Source organism: Phaethon lepturus, unplaced genomic scaffold (assembly GCF_000687285.1).
Source record: "Phaethon lepturus isolate BGI_N335 unplaced genomic scaffold, ASM68728v1 scaffold4965, whole genome shotgun sequence".
NCBI classification, from domain to species: domain Eukaryota; kingdom Metazoa; phylum Chordata; class Aves; order Phaethontiformes; family Phaethontidae; genus Phaethon; species Phaethon lepturus.
This window is the reverse complement of record NW_010541046.1, coordinates 1-9,933: the sequence shown is the minus strand read 5'-3', so window position 1 is coordinate 9,933 and position 9,933 is coordinate 1. Positions and strand designations below refer to the sequence as shown.

General features: G+C 42.2%; 1 protein-coding gene across 1 annotated transcript; it reads right to left on the bottom strand.

Annotated features, from left to right (window-relative positions):
* Positions 1 to 4,747: 4,747 nt before the first annotated feature.
* On the bottom strand, positions 4,748 to 8,119 carry ARHGAP24 (Rho GTPase activating protein 24; the record flags this gene model as incomplete). Its single annotated transcript, XM_010287604.1, has 2 exons — positions 4,748 to 5,491; positions 7,047 to 8,119. Coding segments are annotated over 2 exons (1,317 nt in total), but the record flags the coding sequence as incomplete, so codon positions are not given.
* Between the last annotated feature and the right edge of the window lie 1,814 nt (positions 8,120 to 9,933).

Sequence of the window (9,933 nt, the reverse complement as noted above, 5' to 3'; positions counted from 1 at the left end):
AAAGGATTTTCCATTCTTTAGGAGATTCAGAAATGGAATTGTATTGCATATAAAGCTCATTATCCTGGATCCCTTAGGGAAAAAGGGAGGAATATATTTGCATCACGCTCATTTTTCTGGCCTCAAAAATTTTTTGCACTCTCCGTTATTATTGGCATACTAAAGAAACTTGTTTTATTGCTGACAGGTTTTCTCCAGCAAAACTAGACCACCAACGCTAATTGTAAATACACACATTATGGCAGGGTTTAAAAACCTACTAAGGAAATCCCACCGCTCCTAAACCTCTGTAGAGCTATGGCAATTTATATCAGCAGGGCATCTGCCGTATATAATTTTATTCCCCGAGAAGCACCGCTCTAGAGATGCCGAGCGACAGTCCAGGGGCCATTAGCAGTTCCCGGAGCGAGCGCCGGTAACCCCCCGGGAACCTCTGGGGCTCCCTGCCCCGCACGCAGCCCTGCAGCAGCGGCATTTCTCCACGTGAATTCTCGCTGCTAGCACACAGGACTGATAAAAGCAAGGAAGATAGTCTGTGAAACAGTTGACCCACCTACTGGTGTCGGCCCAGAAAGTAATTTAGAGCCGAAAAGCTCGTAAGAAATAGCGCAACATTAACCGTAGTAACCTTTTTGTAGAGACAAGCTTCCTAAAAGAACGCTCTTAACAGGGCAAATTGCTACCACCTACACACGGCAGTTTCGGGTATATCCACTTCCTTGTTCTCATCTCTCCCGTTTGTTTCCTCTTATTTTTGCATGCCCGCATCACAAGTATGTGTTCATTTCTTTTCTCCCCTCTCCCTTCCTCCCTCCCCATCCTTGCAGATTTGCCAGGGGCACAGAGAGTCTGCAGACACTTTCCTCTTAAAGGGACAGGCTGCAGAGGGAATTCAGAATGAGAAAGGAAATTAATTAGGAGGTTCACTCAGCCAGGAAGGGTTCAAGTGTACGACAGCCAGAGGCAACTCACTGTTTTGACTGGGTTGTCAAAACCTGCAAATCAGTGTCCCTGTTTATCCAGTGTCTCCTTACCCTACCCCTGTTCTATAGCTCTGGGGATGCTATACAATAAGTATTTGTTAAATATTAATTCTTTTCAGAAAATTGGGTCTTTCTCAAAAATTTTTGGACCATCACTTTAACTACTAGATCAAGTACTGCTTACAGATCTTAGAGTCTTAGCAAGCTCCCTTCCTCATCATTTTTATGAAAACCTAACATACCAGTTTTGCATATCATTCAACAGAACATTTTACTTATTAATTTTTACATTTTGAAAACTTGCTCTATGAGATGCTGAAAGGAAAACATGTAGGAAAGGCGTTAGTAAGTTTTAGCTATTCTGCTGCACCAGAGCACACTCCAAATGTGTAGCTGGATTCTCACAGAAAGGAAGACAGCTTTTCTGAGCAAAACATCAGAACCTGACACTTAAAAAGTACAGTGAGTGTCTGCCACTATTCCAGTCTACTGTGCAAAGGCACCATCAGCCACCACAGTGCTCTGATGACGTGGCCAGAGATGGGACTGACAGCAGTAAGCGTGCCTCCCTCTCTTACTCTCTGTCCCTTGAGCCTGTCTCTAAGCGTGTGTGCTGTCCTGAACTTACACTTCTGAATGTAGTGTAATCATATCCTGTGACAGGACCAGAAGGTTATTAGCTCCAAGAGGATTTTTTCCACCATCTGTATTGATGAATTGTAAAAGCACCGTCTCTTGTGCGCTGTGCACAACCCAAAGAGTGACAGTGTGCTTGAAGGGCTGAGCTGGAGCTGGCCAGTGAACTCCCACAACAGATTATTAATTTTGGAATTTCATAGAAACACCTGTGAGATAAAGGTGAAAGCAAATTTATTATTACATCTTCTTTCACTGATACTTGAAACTCTCTTAGAGTGTCCTCTCATAGTAGGTAACACTGTCAACTTGGCCTTAGAGCATGACTCGTTCCATTACTCAGACTGGTGGTTTAAAACCAGTTGTCTCGGCTAATGCCTCAGTTTCATTCAATACCTTAACAGTAAGATTCCTGAAAAAACTACCTTCATGAGACAGCCCATGATCAACAAGTGCATGAAATCCTGATAGTTCTTTTCAAAGCCTTCAAGCCCAGTCTGCTTTGACCTTAATCTCATGAATAAGTCTTGCCCTCTTCCATCCCACCGCATGAGAGGGAGCGTGGTTTTATCCGTTGGCCACTTCAATCAATCAGCACGCCCCTCCGCCGTGTTGCTTCTGCCGCTTAGGTCAATTCACACACAGGCTAGACATGCAAAAGGGAACAAAGCAGCAAACTGGTTGTGGACCATGTGGAAATGGCATCATACAGCTGAGAAGTTACAAATGTTAGAAGAATAGGATTTTGTTATTTACCTCTGAATGTAAGAAACATCGATAATTTTGTACTTGTAATTTAAAGAAGTAGGACAAGAATAGGAGCAAGGAGACGACCATTAAGGACATAAATAAACTTTATCACGACAGCCTAAATGCTGATGAAACCTCATAGCAGTGGGATACTTTGGATGGATCGTGATGGGAGTAGACCTGAAGATAAGCAAAAAACCACTCTGAACTGCTTTCTTGTAGTTTGTGGGTAGACTTGGGGATAGACCAAGAACTAACCCTCAGAAAGCAATCACTGACCAAATAATCTGAGTTCAGAAACAGATGTGTACAAAGAAGCCTGTCCAAACAAAGAAGCCTGTCTAAACAAATAAAACATGCAGCACATACAAATCACTGGATGCCTCCAGTCAGTTCCTGTGAAGACCAAGGATAATCAAAATTGAACACAGAATGCTAAGGAATATAAATACCTTCCCTTCTTCCATGTGTCTGGTATAGCCTAGGGCACTGGAGGCAGATGTGGACGTGAAATGAAATTCCTATTATTATTAATTTTGAACAAGTATCATAAATAAAATTTTATCAAGTAACTGTCATTTTTGCCAGCATATCCTGGTAACCTTTGTGCAGCACCTCTCCCCGCTGCCTTGCAGGCCACCTTCTGCCAGGCACACATGACTAAACTTTAGGTTCTCATTTACACAGGTGCTTGAACTAGTCTTAGGAATTGTGTATTCCTTTAAATTTTAAGAGTTGTTCTCTTAGAGTTTGAATGACATAGGAACTGCTAGAGGAAATGATAATAAGAAAATTGGCTTACTCTGAGTGAGAAAGCAGGACTTTCTCCACCTCAGGATACTGCTGCAGGAACTACTGTATATGTCTAGTGTAAAAATATGAATTCCAGTTAAGAAAATACTTATCTCAGAGACTTTGCTGTCATGTCAACAGATGTCAGATACTGCTTAAATTGTGAGTTGACTTTGAGGCCTACTGCATCAGATATCAAGGTCTCTCTCATTCAATTTAAAAATCAGAATTAACATAGTAATCTGTTCCCTTCTGCTGCCATTGTAGGGACAATTTGTGATTGCTGCTAACTGATATAAAACATGCCCCTTCCTATTGCCTTGACCGCTCCCTGTCTGACTTTTTCTGATTTACACACAGACTGGATGTGCACTAGACATGTTCACAGTAATTAGTACAATAGGTACCCTGGCTGGAGACTCCAAACTCACCAGACATAAATAATGCATTCACAAGCACCATGTGTAATGCTCCACTGTAAGTTAATATTTCTCTGAAATGTCAACCTGATGTTTGCTTCCCAGTATAATTCCCACATCTAATTAACACTTGTCTAATATACATGCTATAACCAAGAATGTTCTTTGAGGCTACCTTAATCGTTCTTTCTCAATTGGAATTAAAAAATAATTGCAATATATTTAAGAGACACTAGAGGGAAGCCAAGACATCTCAACAACCCTCTCAAATAATACATCTTGCAGTCCTAAACACAAAGTTAAAAAAAAAAATCCTTAACATGATGTAGAAAATACCAGTTATACTGACTACATGTAAAGATGCCAAACAATTTATTAATTTACAGCATGGCTTTGCTGTTTCTTTTTACTGGCACTCTGCATGCTGTTAGGCTGCAGGCAGCTCCCCGTAGGTGTTCCCTTGGTGATGCTGAGAGCCTCTGAACTTTCACAGTTGTAACACTTGACAGTAATCTCATGAAGCATTCAAGACAGTATGGTAACTTGCCAATACACAATGTAAATATGGGTCGTGAATATCTTGTGTTTTCTTCCTTATTTGCTGTTTGTTACACAATTGTGTAAGTTCTGGTAACTTCTACTCTGGACATACTTTTTTTGTTATTTTTTTCAGCACCTGTCACACTGACAAGGCTATCAGGATGTCTAGTTCATGCCCTCTGTGTGTCCTTTCACCAGTGTTACAAAAAAGGACTCATTTTCAGCCACAGTACAGAGGTAAGGCAGATGCAAATATGGTCAGAACAACTCGTTTATATTCCTGCTCTAAGCTGCAGTGATCAGGCACAGGGCTTCTCTTGTACCCCAAGAAGTTCTGGTCATGTGATTGACTTTCCCTCAAGGTTCTCTTTCTCCTCTCCCAACTTTTTCCATTGCCACCCACATTTGCTCCAAAACAAGCAGCTGTTCTCCCTTTTGCCAACTGTCCCCGATTTGGCTGACTTGATATCCTCATTTGTTTTTTACGATACGGGTGCCCTGGTACTTTCTACCCTGGCCATCAATTCTGTTAAATTAGTACCACTTTATTTTGCCCGTAGTGTGCCGCTGTTTCTCATCCTGCTGTCTTTTTAGAAGCGACGCAAATCAGGGTTAACGATCAGCATATCTACCTTAACATATCTGTTTATCTTCACTCCCCAGAAAGAGGGGTAACAAAGAGAAAAAACCAAAACCAAAAAAACATTTGATATACAAAGTAAGCTGATGGTAACACAATGCCAAAAATAGCTTATTATGTTAAGTGCAAGGGAGAAAAGCCTCGATATAAAGCTTGATTGCAACAACATTTCAATTTACCAGTTTAAATACAAGACTTGCATTAAAATATTTCTTGAGATACATCTCTTACTCTTAAGGATTTTTTTTTTAAATTTATATACACATATCCAGTTGTAACACTTGACAGTAGTCTCATGAAGCATTCAAAGAGTACAACTTGATAAGTACACACTGTAAATATGAGTGGTTAATGTCTGTACGATTTCTTCCTTCAAGGGTTTATAACATTATGTTGAGTACTAGCCTCAGACAGGTGACCAGCCACCTGATACAGTATAATACCCCCAAGCCCTTCCCCAAAGTCCCACAGTCTATTCTTCCAATGCTCACTGGATCCAGATGGTATTGCCTCTTTCTGGTCTGCGAGACTCCACTGTCAGTTCTCCAAAAGTGGAGAAAAACTGCTCCATTTCCTTCTGCAACATATCATTCCTCTTCTCTGCATCTTCCTTGGCCCGTTCTGCATTACGCATTTTGATTTCTACCATTGTGAACTTCTTCCGCTCTTGATCCAGTTCTTCATGCAAGGCCATCATTTCTGTCTCCAGGGTCAGATTTCTCTGCTCCAAGCTACAAAAATGAAATAAAAGTAGACAGCTCCTGAGCAGCCCTCCTCACTCCCTTGAACAGAAATGCACACTACCAACAAATTCATACATGTGTCTTTTCATTTATAAAGCTTAGACTGAATTTTTGAGAGGTGTATCTACAAATCATAACTTCATCAATGAACCACTCTCATAAGCCAATCTCTTCGGTAGCTCATTTAGAAAATGCCTAATAACAGCCACTGGCAAGGTGCACGGTAGCAAACAGCTCCACTTAATTCTCCAGGAATAGGCTAAGTATTCCTCTTACTTCTGGAAGTATTGACACTCAGCTCCTGCTGCAGTTGTACTAGTGTCACTTACAAGGTCAGAATAATGCACTGAATGCCTTTCTTTCACTGCTAATCTCCTTTCTTCAGCCTATTTATCTGCTGTATCTAATTGCACATATAGATTGACAATTTAAAAAAACCTGCAATCAACATGTTTTTTGCCTAAAAAACTGACCCTATTTCAGATCTAGCTTTCCAATGAAAAGCATCTGAAATCCCAGTGGTACTAAATACACAATCATCATGCGTATTAAACATTAGAAGTGCTCTACTGCACTGCATACTATGCTGAAAACAGTGATGTGGGCGAAAGACTGCAATATTCTGTACACTGTACTTTCACTGGCAGCTGCTGTTGCCAGTAGCTCTGATCCAGTAGCTCTGCGATCCAGCTATGACTTGCAGTGCCAGAGGTGCCCCTTGCAGTGCAAAGGGCTGTTGTGCAAGAGATTAGAAGACAAGTCCTGAAGAGCTTTACTGAAGAACCTTTATTACAAAGAGAACGCATTCAGATCTGCACTGCTGTGTGCACTAGTTAATGCTAAGGCCAGCCTTTGAGGTTATTCACTGATCATTATGGCCATCCACCCTAGCAACCTTGTTACATGCGAGAAGAGTCCACACTGTCTGTAGACAGAGACATGGCTCTCCCTTGCCTTCTTTAACAGATCCAAGCTGTGAAGGAAAGGTTCAGGCAAAGCAGCAGTGCGGAGATAGGACCATGAGCAGAGGGAACTCCCACATGCAGCACAGTCTCAAGAGGAATGAAGACTCTGGAAAGGAGTTCCAGAAGTCTCCCAGTCCCAAAAACTACAGGTGTAATAAGCCATAGCACTGCTTTCACTGAAAGGTGATGCCCGTTTGCCCTTCTCAGTCTCTGGAAAACAGGCATCAACTAATGAAGACCTTATGAGACCCTACTGATTTTGTTAATTAGATTTTACACAAACTCACAAGGTTCTGGCTTTATTTTTTATGCCAATAGCATAGCATATTACAACCACAGAAAGCAACTGCTCTGAAACAAGCCCCTTTGGATCATGGTACCACAAAAGCAAAGTACGTTAACACTGAAGGATGCGAGACTCGGTGGCAAGCACCCAGTGGCTGCAGCTAGTGCAGACTGCTAGCAAGTCACGAGAGGGAAATGGCTGCAGCTAGTGCAGATTGCTAGCAAGTCATGAGAGGGAAAACTTGGATTTACTCTGCAAGAGGCAGTCAGATGGTAGAGCCAACCCGTCTTACCTTTTTATTCTTGTCTCATACTCTAGTTTTTGCTTGGCCATCTCTTGCTTCAAGCTGGACACCAGGCTTTGCAAAGCACTGTGATTGTTAGTACTGTTGACCACAAACGTTTCACTGTTATCACTGCTGCTGGTGGCTCGGCTGCTGTGGCCCCCTGCACTCCTTCTGTCACTTTTGTTTTCATAGTCACATGGGTTAGAGAGGTCTTCATGTGGTGGTCCATCCAGCACAGAGTCTTCAAAGTTACCTGCATAAAAGTCCTGCTCAGGGCAGGTGGTGGTGGATGAACGACAGGAGTTGGAGTGCTCAGGGAGGGATATTTCACAAGAGGATGTTGACCAAGTGGCACTGTCCACACTCTGTTTGTCATCAGAGTTCACCATAGAGAACTGCTGGTGGACATTGTCGTAGGTGGAAAGCCTGTTGTGCTGGCCTGACTCACTCACTGATTCCTTCTGCTTGTTGTCCCTCAGTGTGACGTAGCCATTGGGCACCCAGCCTGGGGTCCGGCTGTTAAGGGTGTTGCTGTGACTGTCTGTGCTAGAAACACCCATCCGCACACCTCCGTTCTGCACGCTGTGTGTGCCCATCTTAGTTACCGGTCCTTTCAGGGATGACGTTCTCCTGGTTTGCAGGCTACAGTTTGGTAACGTCTGGCTCTTCTCAGGACCCTCCACTGAGCTGCTGAAGGACCCGTTGGTGACTATGCCACTGCCTTTATTAAAAGCAGGATTTTTTTTCACCATGAGTGGTGGGCTTCTGGTGACATCTAGTTTCTGGATGCTGTTCCTGGGGCTATTTGTCTTGCTGCCTGGCAGAGCCGTTGGAGACTCACTGTCCATGCTTCCCCTTTGCGGAGATTCGGGTTTGTCCCAAGAGCAGCGCCTCACTGCTGTCTCCTTGGTGTTGTTGTTCTCTTTGTTCTGTAGCTGCCCCACAATCGCTTTCTTTGGCATTTCATTGTTGTTGTTGCATACCTCGGGTCCCATCTGACAGTCTGCATCCTTGGGAAACAGCTCTTCATGTTTGCTAATCATCACTGACATTAGCTGCTGGACTACTACTGTACCTGAAAGGAGACATCAAGCATATGGTCATTAATGGTCTATTTTGTTTAGGGCATAGATTCCACAAATACTTAATAAACATTCATCTTATACGAACATTGACGCAATGTGTCCATCTGTGTAACACCCTGAATGTTTAACACACCTGAAGTGCCTCTGGCTACCATGCCAGATCAGCACCACCTCTTCCTTCCATCAAACCGAGCCAAGTCAGCAGGCCTCACAGACCCCATAAGAACAGGAACTTTTGTGAAAAAGCTGTTACCGTGACAGTAACTGCACCCCACGAAGACAACAGAAGGAGATAATGAGTAGCAAAGGATAACATCATTGTAAGTTATGTGTTTCAACTCCATGTGGCGATCATTTTTAAAACCAAAGTCTTATTCTGGCATAGCACTTGCATTCGGTTGTTTAACAGAAAACGGGCAGTCAAGGGATTTGCATTGCTGGAGCACAGATGTTTTGGTCTTTTGGAGCAAAACAGGGCAGCAATATGACAGAATTAATTTAATGTGAATGCCCTTAACTGCTCCATGGTGAGACTATATGCAACCCGGAAACTATGCCACATTACAGCACAGTGTGGAACTAATTCAGGACCACAGCTTGCTATTTGCTGTAATAAATGGCTACCTTTCCTCTTAAAGAACAACCCCTTGGTGTGTACACCACTCAACAGCACCACTCACACACTAGCATTTATAACTGGACTTGGGGTAATAAAGATATGCAACTCTATTTTGTTAAGCAGACCCTCATTAAGGATTATTAAGAATATTTCAGGAACAAGGTCAAGGTAGTTATAACAACCATCCCATTTGTAAGCTCCTAGAGAGCTTTCAGAGGCATGCTGTGCTCTTCTAATCAAGAACTTCCCACTGTACGGTATCATTTCACATCTACTCCTTTGTAATATTCTGAACCTTTATACCCCAGCTTTTTAAAATACAACTACTAAGAGCCAATTCAATGTGGGTACTTCGACAACTTTTTTTTTTTAGTGTTCTTGTTTGTTTGTTTGTTTACTAAGGCAGAATCATACAATGGAACTATGCGGCAGGAAAATTCACTTAGTTACTCCCATGGCGCATTTAGCTGTATTCCTTCTGAGAACATTAGCTGTTACGTGCAGAATTTTACTACAAACATCGCACTGTACTCAGGCAACTTTTACCACTGTTTGACAGGAAAAACTGCCCCATGACTGGAATTCTGGAAAATCTCTCTTGACTCAAACAAGAACAACTCCTCATCCTCATTATACAGGTATGGTTACCCGTAGCTGCATGTTTGACTTTGAACGCCTGTACAAGAAAAGCACTCTCTATCTTCCAAAAAGCAAAGAGCAATGAAGAAGGGTGGCCGTGAGCACCAATTGATGTACGGTCTTTGTTAAAAATTCCTATACATTTAACTATGCATAGCCCACCTGCAAATCAGCATTGTCTCACATCAAATCTTAAATTTATGCTTAAAGAGAAGTCATACATCTATTTAATCAAACCTGTTTCTCATTAGTTTCAAAACATATGTATTTCCCTTCAATGAGTGTAGTATCCATGCCATTTCCTACAGCAGCCATCATCATTTTAGTGCTAGGGCTGTTGATAAACAGGCTGGAGAGTTGCTTTCAAGAACTGGAAAAACATTCTTTTCCTTTTCCACTTGGTTTAAAAAAAAAAAAAGTAAAATAAAACGTTCTTGCTCAAAGTTTCAAAAACAAAAAACCCCACAAACTTTAGGCAGAAGCCAGTTCTGGAAAAATATAAACCTAGAAGACAGTATTCAGTTCGTGCGGGCAGGGCGTGCAGGGAAGG